This window comes from Notamacropus eugenii, chromosome 6 (assembly GCF_028372415.1).
Source record: "Notamacropus eugenii isolate mMacEug1 chromosome 6, mMacEug1.pri_v2, whole genome shotgun sequence".
Classification (NCBI taxonomy): domain Eukaryota; kingdom Metazoa; phylum Chordata; class Mammalia; order Diprotodontia; family Macropodidae; genus Notamacropus; species Notamacropus eugenii.
Window position 1 is genome coordinate 212036594 of NC_092877.1, and position 13897 is coordinate 212050490.

Below are 13897 nucleotides of genomic sequence, written 5' to 3' on the forward strand. Positions count from 1 at the left end.
TAGAAGAACACTCACCAGAATCTCCTATGCTTCCAGTCTCACCAAAAAGACCTTCTCGTCCAGGCATACCCTTGTCACCCTAGGCAAAGATTACATATGGAGCTTACTTAAAATATAGTTAATAGAATGGTAATGCCACTTTCATTCCTCTGTAAATTCAAAATGTTCAGCGTCCTGCCAAAACCCAATGTCTTGTAATCACAGAAATGATCACTATGTAGAAAACCTATGAAAAGCTTCAATTCCACTTGGGGAGGGGATGATGGTGGTGTATTTCCAAAAGACACAGCACACTTGAGCGCTGCTAGCATAGGTTCACTCTTGATCTGGTCAGAGAGGCAGACACCTTTGGAGGGGTTAATAATCTTCCTTTTTTCTAGCCCAGTGTTCCAGTATTCTCACAAGGGTTACTGACAAAGGGACCAGTAACTTCTATAGCACTCTTTTATCACCCTTCTCACAGGGGCCAGTGAGAAGAGGAGGGAAGAACTACTCCTATATCTTCATGTGGTCAGTTGAGATAAGGATAACTTGTGTACTCCCCTAAATACTCTCAAGTCTTGACGAGGGTTGGTCAAGGCACACAGAGCATTCAACCCTAAGGGTTTCCTGCTCACTGACCAGTGCCCACCTGCTTTATAGGGCCCTTACAGTCTACACAGGTGATATTTTTTAAGGTAACAAGAGATCGTTATGGCCATGGATCCTGGGAAACTGCTTTATACTACAGGTGGTCTGTTCATCTTTGAGAAGATAATCATGAACTAGGTGAAATAACTTTTCTCACTAGGAAAGTAATTCTATACAATTTTATGACAAAATACTTTTATCTTTGAAGACAGATTTTGCCAGTAAAATGTCTTAATGTCAACAATGAGGCAAAAATGACTAGTTGAAGCAGCTAGGGCATCAACTTTGTGATTCCAAATGAATGAAATATGGACAGTCAGTTTTAGTCCTCTTCGTCTAATTTGGCTTCTTTTTGTCAAGCAGGGAGAATGGTAGTACTACCTCTGCTGTTTCAGGTGGTAAATACTTTGCAAATGACACTATTTCCTTCAAGGAGCCCCTCTTTAAATAAACTACTAGCCCCTGTTAAGAAGATTTACCTTGTGTTGTCAAATCATTAATATCTTACCTTTTTATGAAAGGTATAAAAAGGAGAAGACAGAGAAACCATTTTTACAATGGCATGGAGAAAGTTTATTGGTTTCTTTTTCTCCCTTCTCTGCCCATCCCGCCTAGAGGCAGCTAGGTGGCTCACTGGATAGAGGGCTAGGTTTGGCATCAGGAAGATCGAACTTCAGATCTAACCTCAGATACCTCCTGGGCAAGTCACTTAACCTCCTTCTGGTTTAGTTCCCTCAATTGGAAAAATGGAATAATAATATTGCTCTCTCCCAAATTTGTTATAAGAATCAAAGGAGCTAATATTAATAAAGTACTTAGATAATACTTGGCACATGATTGTTGAATTGTGTTCGATTCTGTGACTCCATTTGGGGCTTTCTTGGCACAGAAACTCTCCAGAGGATTTTGCTATTTCCTTCTCCAACTCATTTTTACAGATGAAGAAACTGAGGTAAACAGGGTTAAGTGTCTTGTCCAGGGTCACACAGCTAGTAAGTGTCTGAGGCCGGATTTGAACTCAGGAAGATGAGTCCTCCTGACTCCAGGCCCAGCACTCCACTGTACCACCTACCTGCCCTACCTGGTATACAGTAGGCACTTAATAAATACATATTCTTTTCCTTCATTCCCTTTCTATCTTGATATGTCTTTATTTTCTCTCTGCTTCCACTCCAACTCATTTTTAAATTATCAGGGTCTGAACCTGTCATAGGACAGGTGGTAATAAGACTGTTGTAGAAACATTTCCCCCTTTTTTTTGCTCAGGGACTGATGGATATGTCTGAGGCCTTAGGAAAATGATGAGAAACAGGGAAAAAAAACCTCAGGGGATCCTGAGGACTGGATGTACACCAAAGAGGGCTGAACAGAGGGGAAAGATAGGTTCCCATGGCTGAGGGCTGACAATAAGGGTGCAACACAAGTCGTTCCTCAGATGTGCTAGGTTTTGCTGTTATGTTCAGCAGTAACATGCAAACCCACTACTTAAGACTGTGAGGTGAGAGGACCTTTAAATTCAAGTGAGTTGTCCTGTTCCAGATGATTTTTTTAGTAATGAGGTTACATGGGGTCCCATAACAGTTTTGAGTTCATGAAATCCTAGGGATTTTTAACGATTACCAAAGCATTATATTGTCCCACAGCCTAATGAAGTTATCAGATCCCTGTAAACACAACAGCCACTCTTATTCTGAAGTGCTTTAGCCAATAAAACCACAGGAGCAGGACCTGGCTGTGATGCAGACATGGTGACATTTAAATCACTTTCAGATGTTGGCACAAGTAAACCATTTTCTGATTCTTATTAATGAGTTTATTGAAGACAAAGTCTTTGATCTAGAACTTCTCATTCTTACTATTTCTATCTTAGTGAACTCAGAATAGGTCAGAGCTTGGCCAAAATACTTTAACAACAAGGAATGGGATCTTGCTATTAAGAACAAATTCAAAGCTGAGCCTGGACTAGTGCTGAGAAAATTTGCCTCTCTCCCTTCTTTGCAGAAGCGGGAGACTGTGGGCATGAACACTGCAGATACCGTTAGACTCACTGAAGTTGGTTGGTTTTGCTGAAATGCTTTTCTCCATTTTATTAAAAAAACAACAAACCTTTGTTACAGGCGATAGCTTACTTGAGGGAGAAGTGGGACTGAAATGAAAGTGATGTAAAACTCAAAAGATATCAATAAAATTAAAAATAAAGCAGGGTTAATAAGAAAGAAATTAAAAAATTAAAGAACATTATTATATACACATATGTATGTGTGTGTATATATACACACATACACACATATATGTACACATGTTTTAAAGGTGTGGTGATGTAAACCTACAAGATATTTGTTCCTAGAGAGGTCAAGGCTGATAAATCACTTGAGATTGGGAGCTCTAAGCTGTAGTATGGTTAAGGTGATCAAGTGTCTGTACAAAATCTGGCACCAAAATGGTGACCCCTTGAGAGCAGGAGGGCTATTAGGCTTCCTGAGGAAGGGGGTCAACCAGTCCAAGTCTGAAATGTAGTGGGTCAATGCATCAGTGGTGTTTAACTCTACTGTTGACCCATGAGTGGCCTCTATACTTCTGTTCTGGTGAAGGTAGGGAGACCCAGTTTTGAAAAATAAAAAATGTTAAAAATCCCACAAACAAACAAAAATCTTCAAACCCTAAAGCAATGGGAAATGCAAAGAATACTGACTTACCCTAACACCTACAAATCCAGGAAAGCCTCTGATACCAGGAGAACCAGTTATGCCAGGGAATCCTTGTAAACCAGGTACTCCAGGAACACCAATTTCACCTTTGGCTCCTTTGATGTAACCAGGTATCCCAGGTAACCCAGGAATTCCTGCCTGTCCAGGAATGCCTGGCATTCCTTGTCCACCTGCAAGAAGACTTCTATATAAAACTCTGGTGACAAATGAGGGTGGTACTCTCATAAAACTTTCAACTTTCAACTTTCAACAGTTCTGTTGTTGAAGAATGACAGGCAGGAAATGAGAACCAACCTGCTTAATAGTAAAGTCATGTTATGGGTCATTGATTCCTAGGCTTTGAGAATTTAAAGATGCCAGGAGAAAAAAAAATCCCAGATAATTTAAATATAATAAAGAAATGAGAGTACTTTTCTAGCAGAGATTGTGCATTACCTTTTTCACGGCAAAAACAAAACAAAATTCTCCTATTTTGATGCTCCTTGTCCAAGGGAGAAAGGAAAGGTAGCAGAAGAAATGAATTTCTTCCTTGGCCTTCAAAGCACAGAGGAAAAGCTAGCATGATGATGCTGACAGCACCTTACCTTTTGTGCCCCAATATCCTTTCCCACCAACAGGTCCTTCATCTCCTTTTTCCCCTTTGAAGTCTATCATTCCGGGCAGGAATTTTGGAGGTTCTCCTGGAGGCCCTGGCTCTCCACGGCTACCTTAATATCAACAGAACACAGCCATTTTTGTGCATTTCTGAACTACGATAAAGGAACAAAGGTGGATATGTACTCCAAAACCTTTTCCTGCTTGCCTTCAAAGGTACTAAGTTTTGGGAGGCTATGAACTATTGGGGAAGCACGCTGCCTGCCCTCTCACCAAAGCTTAATAGCTATAAGGTAAACTATAACATGACTTCCAGCACTAAAACTCTTACTCCCCTAAGCTATGCTGAAAGGCTTTTCATACAAAAGATGACTTAGGCTACTATTGTAGGCAGAAATGTTCTGCAGATATACAGTGGGCTTTGGTTACTCATATAGAACTGAGAATGCTTGTCATCTCTGTGTCATAAACCCTATGGTATATAAGAAAAATGGGCAAAGATAATATTCATCTAAGGGTCTATAGGGAAATGTTTAACAATCATCTCTCTGGAAATAAATGCATTCATGACACAGTGTGCTTTTGAGTTAAATTTGCATCAACATTTTCTACGTTACTTTTTTAGTCTAGACAATCAACAAAACAACGGAACAGAAGCTGATCTGTAGAATTTGCCTATTTCCAAAGTATAAATCTTCACACTGAAAATTTAACAATTGGCTCTCAATGGCCAGTAGGAACTAGATCCAGTATACTCCTACGTTCAACTCAGTTATTAAGCACCTACTCTCTGCAGGGCACTGTGCTAAGTGCTGTAGATGCAAACATAAGAACAACACTGAAAACAGTCCTTCTTAAATTTAATATTCTCTTGAATGCAGGGGTTCATATCCATTTTTGTGTCATGGAATCCTTTGGAAGTCTGGTGAGATAAATGGATGTTTTAACAAATTAAATTAAATTTTTTTTCAAATGAACAAAAACTGATTTTTCTTCCCTCCCTTTCCACATTGGTAATAGAAAAAAGAGAAGACCAGAATTTTTGTAACAGATATGCATAATTAATTAAAACAAATTCCCACGCTGGCCAGGTCCAGAAATTACACGTCTCATTTTGATCCCTGAATAGTATCTTTCTGTAATAGGGTGGACAGCATCCTTCATCATCAGTCCACTGAAATCACATTTGGTCACTGCATTGATCAGAATTCTTGAGTTTTTTAACATTGTTTTTAGAGCGTTGTTGTTATTGTAAAAACTGTTCATCTTGTTCTGCTCTCTACCAGTTCACAAGTGTCTTCCTAGGTTTCTCAGAAACCATGCTTTCCATCATTTCTTATGGTACCAAGAGGGGCAGCGAGGTGGTGCAGTGGATAGAGCACCAGTGCAGGAGTCAGGAGGACCTGAGTTCAAATCTCACCTGACACTTGACATCACTAGCTGTGTGACCTTGGGCAAATCACTTTACCCCAATTGCCTCATTCTGGGTCATCTCCAGTCACCCTGATGAATATCTGGTCACTGGATCCAGATGGCTCTGGAGGAGAAGTGAGGCTGGTGACCTGCACAGCCCTCCCTCACCCAAAACAAAGTCAAGTGGAAGTCATGTCATCAGTTCTCTGATGGCATGGTCTTCTTCGGCAACGAAGGATGAACACACTCACACTCAAGGTACAATGATGCTCCATTCCATCCATTCATATCATGGAAGGATGCTTTGTCAAGCACGAGAAGTCTCAGTGGTGGGAGAGGCAGGAATTGAGAAAATCAGCTCAGAATAAATTTAATAAGCTTGATCAAAAGGACTGAGAGGGGGCTGTACCAGGGACTAAGGTACTGCAAGTTGACCCAGACTTAAGGAGAACTATAAAACACAAAGTGAGCGGCTTAGTTTTCATGGTTAGGGTTAGTGTGCTTGCCTCTGGGAGGCCTTAATAAGGATAATACCACAGCGGAAGTAAATGAAATGATCATTTTGGCAGAGAACTATATAGTGATTGAGCTAAATGACTGGGACTGAAAAAAGGGGCAGGTAGGGGTAGAGGGCAGCTGGGTATAGGAAACAGAAAGAATGACTGTAGAGGCTGCTTCTAAATTAACTTGCAGAATTGGAAGGAGGCGCCAAGGGAAAAGAGGCAGCTACATTGTGAGACAAGGAGATCCTCCAAACTAGCCCCTGTAGCCAGCCTCTTATGACCACCATTAAATATTTATAAGTATTTTTAGTGAAAAGCTAAATGTTACAGAAAAATTTAAAAGGTCAACAAGATCCAAGGCTGTCAGGAGATGACTGCATCATTGAACAGTGTACCTGTCTAATAAAAGGGTAAGGGCTTCACCTGAGATTGACCATATTATACATGTAGCCTTGTGCCTCTTGATTGTGTGTGTGTGTGTGTGTGTGTGTATTTATGTATTTGAACTACTTTCTTCCTGCAACAATTAGGTTTGGTAGGGGAAGTTTCTTTATACCCATTTAATGCACATGAGTCACTGAGATTTCAACTACTTTGGGATGAGTGACTTGAAAAGGATAAGAAAGTGTTCTCTCTTAGCACGGGAAAGACTTCCAAGAGCCAAGTCCATTGAAAGGGATACTATGGTAGAAGGAAGCTGCAGGTAAGTCACCAGTGAAAGGTCCTGGTAGGTTGCTCTTTCAAATGTACTCAGTTGATATTTTAGTATGAGAGGAAGCCCAGGCTCTAGAAACTGGTAAAGATAGCCTAAACTATTTTTTATAACTCAATCTTAAAACTATATTGAAGACAGTTGCTTGAAACATTGCAGATTAACACAAAAATTGCTCGGAAATATGCATTTTGCATGGTGAAGTGAGTAGAATCAGGAAAACGATTTCTACAATGAATATAACAACGTAAAGGAAAAGCTTTGAGAGTTAAGAACTGTGATCAATGAAATGACCAATCAGGACTCCAGAAAGCCAATGAAGCATGATTCTCACTTCTTGGAAGAGAAGTGATGGACTGGAAATACAGAATGAAGTGTACATTTTCAGACATAGTCAATGTGTGAATCTATTTTGTTTGATTATACTTATTTATTATAAGGAGGGCTTCTATTTGTAGAAGAAGAATTATTGTGGGACAAGAATGGGCATGAAGTGATTGTGTTGAAGAAAAAAAGAATGAAACATTAAATGAAACAGTCAGTGAGACATTAAAAAATACACAGAAGGAAAGGGACATATATATTTAAATATATTCTAACTGAATATACATAAAAATAAACTATATAATTGGGGTTTACAGTTTCACATACAATTCTTGAAAGGTTCAAGTTTTTTTAATCAAATTTTTATAGTTTTAAAATATTTTATATATAAACATATAAATTTAAAAATAATTTATATAATATAATAAATAATTTTTACAACAAAAACAAGAAATGTACATTTAATTTCCTTTAAGATCTAAAACTTCCCTAAGAGCTTTGGGCTCAGATTCTGGTTCTGTCACCTAAGCAATCATGAACGAGTCACTTAATGTCTCTGAGACTCAGTTTCACTATTTGTAAAATGAGAGGGCACATGGATATCTTCTAGGATCCATTCCTGCTATAAGTATATAATTCTATGAACCTTAAAAATGGCCTGGGCTAGACTTCACATTTTGTCATAGATTTGTAAGTCTCATTTTAAAATTTTGGAAAATTGTTAAGTTTGTAGCTGCTACTGTGACATTCTTAACAACACAGTCTGAATGAAGTTATCAACACGCTGCTTATTGATGATGAAATGAATAAACAAGGTCCTAAGTGTTTGAGAGCTCTCAGTCTTCCCAGTAATTCCTTAAATAACAGTGTATGGGCTTAAAAATTGTTTCTTGAATTTAATTGTTGAATTGGGTCTTTGGGATAGATTCATTCTAATAGTCATATCCCGTACTCGTACCAGGAATATATTTCCCCATCCTTTTAGTCAAACCGTGTTTCTCTGCTCCCACAAATTTTTGCTTTATACTTCACCTTGCAGATTGATCTCATCTGGTTTTTTTTGGTTACTATAACCATCCTAGCAATTTCTGTTAACACTTACAGAAATCTCTCTCTCTCTCTGTCTCTCTCCCTCTCTCTCTCTCTCCCATCTTTCTCTATCTCTCCCTCTCTCTTTCTCTCCCCACTCCCTCGTCTTTCTCTCTCTCTCTCCCATCTTTCTCTCTCTCCCTCCTGTCTTTCTCTGTCTTCCTCTCTGTCTCTCTCTATATACACATACTATATATATATATTCATATACATACATATATAACTTTCAACTATAGTTGATTAAATGTGATTTTTTACATTTAAATCATTTGCACTTTCACATGCTTTTCTTCAGCTTATATGTTTTCTAATTTGACTGTAAGTGTCTTGAGGGCAGAAACTATATTCTCTATTTTTTTGTTTTGGTAATTCATTGGATTCACTCATTAGAGTAGTGCTCTCTCTGCCTGATTCACTGTGAATATTATACCATGCCACTATGAAAGAAACGTAATGTTGTTTTGATGGTAAGTGGACATACCTTTCAAGCCTGGCTCACCAGTGAGACCCTTCAAACCAGGAACTCCAAAATCGCCAACTTCTCCTTTATATCCAATGATTCCTGGTCTTCCTTTAATACCCAGCATGCCTTTGAAACCTTCCATACCAGGAGACCCTTTGAAACCTTGGGGAAAAAAATTCAAGTGCTCCGCTAGTCAATACTAAATGGTCAGTCAATACACCATTCCAAAAGTCCTCATGAAGAATATATTTTTCAACTAGTGAAAATAACCTTTCAACTTATAGGAGAATTAGGCATTATTTCCATCTCATAAGCAGTGGGAGTTTATTCATGAAGAACTCGTCTTTGCTCTAACAATTCTACTCAGAAAGATTCTTCCTTCCTTCCTTTCTTTCTTCTTTCCTTCCTTTCTCTGTCTCTCTCTCTCTCTCTCTGGTAGCATTCCTCATTTGCCAACTCGTAGTTAGGAGGTATACGTTTAGTTGTAACCAGAATAGCCATAGAGGAAAGAATTACTTTCAAGCAAAATTAACACAAACTCATAGGCCAGCTGGGAGATAATGAAGAACTGACATTAGAAATTAATGGAACATTAATAATGTACCACTCAGAGAACTGAGAAATGGAAAGAAAGAATTGCCATTATGTCAACATTGAATGGTTCACATTCTAGATAAAACGCCTGTTTGCACATAAATATCTTTAGAGTAGAAAAGTTCGTTTTCCAGCATCTTATTTTTATATTTACTAAATTACTTTTGACCTATAACTTTGTCTCCTAAAAAAGAAAAAGGAAGGGAGTGCCCAGTGTATAGAAACAACTAGTACCAGTTCTTGGGTAAAGTATGTCTCTGGTGCAAATTTTAAAACTGGCATGCTGATAAAAATCAGTCTTTGAGTGATTTTAAGTAATAGTAGATGGTTCCCTCAGGACCTCAGATCCACTGTACTAAGATACCAAGACTCTGGGTTGATGGTAAGTCTACAAATATTCAATAGTCCTAAGACCCGGTTTATCTAGATTATTATTTCTATAAATGTTATGTTAGTAAATATATCCTTGGAAGTACCTTTTGTTCCTGGGATGCCAGGCATTCCAGGCATCCCTTGGAATCCAGGATCTCCTCTTCTGCCTTGCTCTCCTATAAAACCAGTATCACCTCTGTCACCACCTAGACCTTTCATCCCCACAGGGCCAGGGACTCCTACATCACCTCGATCTCCTCTTTCACCAGGTAGACCTATAAAAAGAAAGGCAGATTAAAAATATTACAAAAATATCCTTTTATGAAGGTCTTCATGGAACTAGCTAAACACTTTTCAATCTAATTCAACAAGTTGTCATGAATGACTTGATATGTCTGCAAGTCACATGCTAGATGTAGAGAGATCTATAAAAATGATGATTTACACATTCATAGATATATGCACACACACACCCATATATACACACATCCTGCAATTAGGGTGCCATTTTCTCTCTCCAGGAGAGAAAGAAGGTTTTGTACATAAATTACAATAAGTAAGAATGTGATAAGTGAATAGGAAAAGCAAAAGAGTCAAGGATGGGGGTTTTTTAAAGGGAAAACTTCATAGCAGTAAGACAGGAAACTATGGACATGTTGATGAACTCTAAAATTAGTACAGAAACTTTCTAAGTAGAAGATTTCTAAGAAAATTTTATACTTATCAAAGGTTGGCAACCTATAGCATACATGCCGAAGTTGGCATGTGAACTCATTTTGAGTGACATGGCCAGGACCAGTCCTGGAACAAAATTCTGAAATCGATGAGGCTTGTTTTGGGGTACAATTCTACCTTCCTTATCAGTTTCCTTTAATGTCTTCATGCCACTTTCTCTTTCATGTAGAAATTCAGTTCTCCACCCCACATACTGTACTCCATATGTAACTTGAAGATCAAAAAGTCTTCAATAATATTGTAACACTGGCTCCTCAAGGTAAGGGTTGATATTTATGGATGGGATAGGGTTGGGGATCTGCATACTTTACCTGCTAGTCAGTTTAGGTATGGTGGTCCCTCAGTGTTGGTAGAGTGTACCTTGTTTTCTGCCTCTCTTTCCCCTCCTGACCACCTCTTATATTTATTTATGAGGGTGGGGCAGAGGAGCTCTCCCCTCTGGTTTTCCTGACTTCTGCTTCAGTCCCTTTTCCACTTTTAATGTTACTACCCTAATTCAAGTATTTATTTCCTCATGCTTGAACTCTCTCAGTAGCCCTGGTTTTTCCTGCCTCTACTTTCTTCCTATTACAATCCTTCTGGACCTCTCACATGGGAATAATCTTCCTAAAACATCATGTTGATCATGTACTTTCTCTTCTCAAAAACCATCAAAGACTCCACATTGCCCACAGAATAAGGTTCAAACTTTTAAAGTTGGATACAACCCCTAACCTTTCCAATCTTGTCATTTATTCTACTCTGAATAGCCTTCTACTCTGAACACTCCTTAAATATACTCACTGATTTCTTTGATCTCTCAGGTGCTCTTGTCTGGCTTTGCCTTTCTTTCTCCACTGCTCCTTCACAGTCTAGCTCAAATCTGATCACAGATTTTGCACTGGAAGCGATCTCCTAGAGATCTTTGATTTTAACTCCTTTATTTTACAAGGAAGAAGAAAAGGAAGCCCAGAAAGTTAACTGGCCAACAGCCACAGATTTTATGTTCTACTGGATGCCCCAGAGCTGAGATTTGAACATACTCTCACTGAAAAGCCAGTGGATTCTCATGAATACAGACTTCCTAAATTACTAGTTCTTAATGACAGCTTCCTTGCCTGACCTCTTGGAGTATTTGTTTGACATTCATTTGTCATTGTCATTCAACATTTACTGTGTACATGCTTTCCTGTGTACATTAGGAAAGGTGGGCAGATAGTAGATTGGGAAGGGATTTATTTTTTCAGATAAGTTTTTGTGAACTTTTTTATTTTTTATTTATTTTTAAATTTCTCAAATATTTGAAAATTTCTCATTGTATCCTTCCCCCTCCTAAAATATAATGAATACAACAACAAAACCAAGGGTTACTTAAGAATTAAAAGAAAAAAGGAATGAGGGGAAAAAATCAGCAAAACTATCTCTGTATTTTAAAAAATGACAATGTGATTCAATGTTTCAGACCCAAGGAATGCCCTCTTTCCTCTGCCAACGAATGGGCAGAGGTGTTTGCTTTTATCACTCCACTGGGGTCATGATTGTTCTTTATTATCTTTCAACATTCCTTTTCAGGTTATTTTTTCATTTCCATTGTTGAAATCATTGTGTATGTTGTTTTCGTGGTTTTGCTTACTTCACTTTGCAGCACTGAAGGGCTTTGAATGAAGGCCAGCATTTGTTAGAAATAAGAACTTTCACTGATTGAAAATTGACCAATAGCCAAGAAGCCTGAATCCGAAAGAATCAACTCTGGCTCAGGAGCCTTCCCAACTGGATACTTGACCAGAGAACTTCTTGGGGAAACTAATTCTGCTCTAGTGTGGTCTCCCCATACTCTTATATCTTGGAATACACACTAATGGGGGGCTTTGTCACCCAGAGGCACCAAGCAGCATTTATTTATTTTTTAAATATTTAATTTATTTTCAGTTTTCAACATTCACTTCCTTAAGTTTTTAAATTTTCTCCCCCTCCTTCCCCAAGACAGCATGTAATCCGAAATGGGCTCTACACATACATTCCTATTAAACACATTTTTACATTACTCATGTTGTACAGAAGAATTATAATGAATGGGAGAAATCATAAGAAAGAAAACAAAAGAGAAAAGAGTCTGCTAAAGAAGCGTTTTTTTAGAATAGGGTTTCTTAACCTGGAATCCTCAAAATAAAGAAACAAGACAAATGTATTTCGATATATATTTTTTCCCTTTATAATCCTGTGTATTTTTATGGAGAAGGAAATGGCAAAATGTTTCCGCATCTTTGCCAAGAAAACCCTATGGAGAGAGGTCCATGGGAGCACGAAGAGTTTGACATGACTGACACAGCTGAACAATAGCCACAAATTTTATGTTTTGCATAAAACACTGAGAAGGATTTTCCAGATTGCCAAAGGGGTCCATGACCACAAAATGTTAAGAACCCTTGCTTTAGTCTCTGTAGTGGGCACAACCAGGTAAAAGGAGTTCCCAGGATTTCATTTTCCATAATGTTAGGCATAGGATTGATGGAGAATCACTCACTGGAAAAACTCCCTAGACTATATACCTTTCCAAGAAGGTTGGGTTTCAGGGTGGTAATAATACCAGAAGAAGATTATGATTGGTAGGAAATATCTTGAAGAGGGCCAGCTTGAAAAAGTATAGCTTTTTAAAGAAGATAGGAGAGAGGAAAGAATACATAGGGATGAGGAGACAAGCTCTGGAATGTTCTGAGAATGGGGTACAAGAAGAGTCCAGTGAATGGTACTGTCATGATGTCTTCAAATACAGAAATTCCCATGAGATCCTGCCAACTCTTCATCTAAAGTAAGAGGCATCATAAATCTCCAGTTTGTCCTGAGAAACCAAAGCAGAACTCTACAAGGCAGACACGATTGTTTTCTTGGATGAATACAGAGGCCCAGAGAGCAGATTGTTACCTACCTGCAAATCCTGAAGGGCCTGGAAGACCTGGTGGTCCTTCTTGGCCTTGAGGTCCTGGAAAGCCATGTGTTCCGGGAGGCCCTGGTAATCCAGGTTGACCTGAGGGACCTTGGAATCCAGGTAGACCCTTCAATCCGGGCATTCCAGGCATACCTGGGCTTCCTACAGGAAATCAGAAAAATGGGTTTACATATCCACATCTTTACTGTAAATTACTAATAACAATCTTTCTGCCCAATGTTTAACATATTTTACCATATATAATCAGATTGGCCTCACAGTGGCCATTTGCAAAGGATTATGTGACCCAGAATATAACTGCAGTCTTACAAACTGGAAAAATGAAGCAAGAGGTGAGAGTGATATCATGATATAATGGCTAGAGGCCAATCTCGGAGTCTGGAAAACCTGAATTTCAGGCCTTTCTTTGATATACACTAGCTGGTTGCTCATGGTACAGTTCACTTAATCTCTCAGTGCCTTTAGGAATTCTCAAAGGCTGTAAGTTACACTTACACTATACAAGTACAACTTGATAATCCATATTAGTGAAGGGAGTTTGCACATTGGCTCCCTTTACTGGTGAAATCAGAGATTCAGACCAAAATAAATAGATAAAAGAAATTAAAAATGTGAAACTGCAACTTCAGAAACCTGATGGTGAAGAATGTTTTCCTCCTCTTAGGAAGAGGTAGAATGAAACAAAGTGTTTTGGATGTGGCTAATGTACTTATTTGGGGTAGCTGTGGTGCAATGGATAGATGCTAAGCCTGAAGTCAGGAAAACTCATCTTCATGAGTTCAAATCTGGCCTCAAACACTTACTAGCTATGTGACCCTGGGTAAGTCATTTTAA

General features: G+C 38.6%; 1 protein-coding gene across 2 annotated transcripts in view; it reads right to left on the bottom strand.

The window, feature by feature from the left end:
• Positions 1–13897, bottom strand: part of COL4A2 (collagen type IV alpha 2 chain) — a 287494-nt gene that overhangs the window by 34224 nt on the left and 239373 nt on the right. For both annotated transcript variants that reach the window (XM_072621981.1, XM_072621982.1), the window contains exons 30-35: positions 13043–13204; positions 9507–9677; positions 8455–8598; positions 3923–4045; positions 3327–3508; positions 16–79 (exon numbers count right to left, since the gene is read on the bottom strand). In XM_072621981.1, the coding sequence (XP_072478082.1) occupies positions 16–79; positions 3327–3508; positions 3923–4045; positions 8455–8598; positions 9507–9677; positions 13043–13204 (846 nt within the window). The remainder of the gene's footprint in view (positions 1–15; positions 80–3326; positions 3509–3922; positions 4046–8454; positions 8599–9506; positions 9678–13042; positions 13205–13897) is intronic.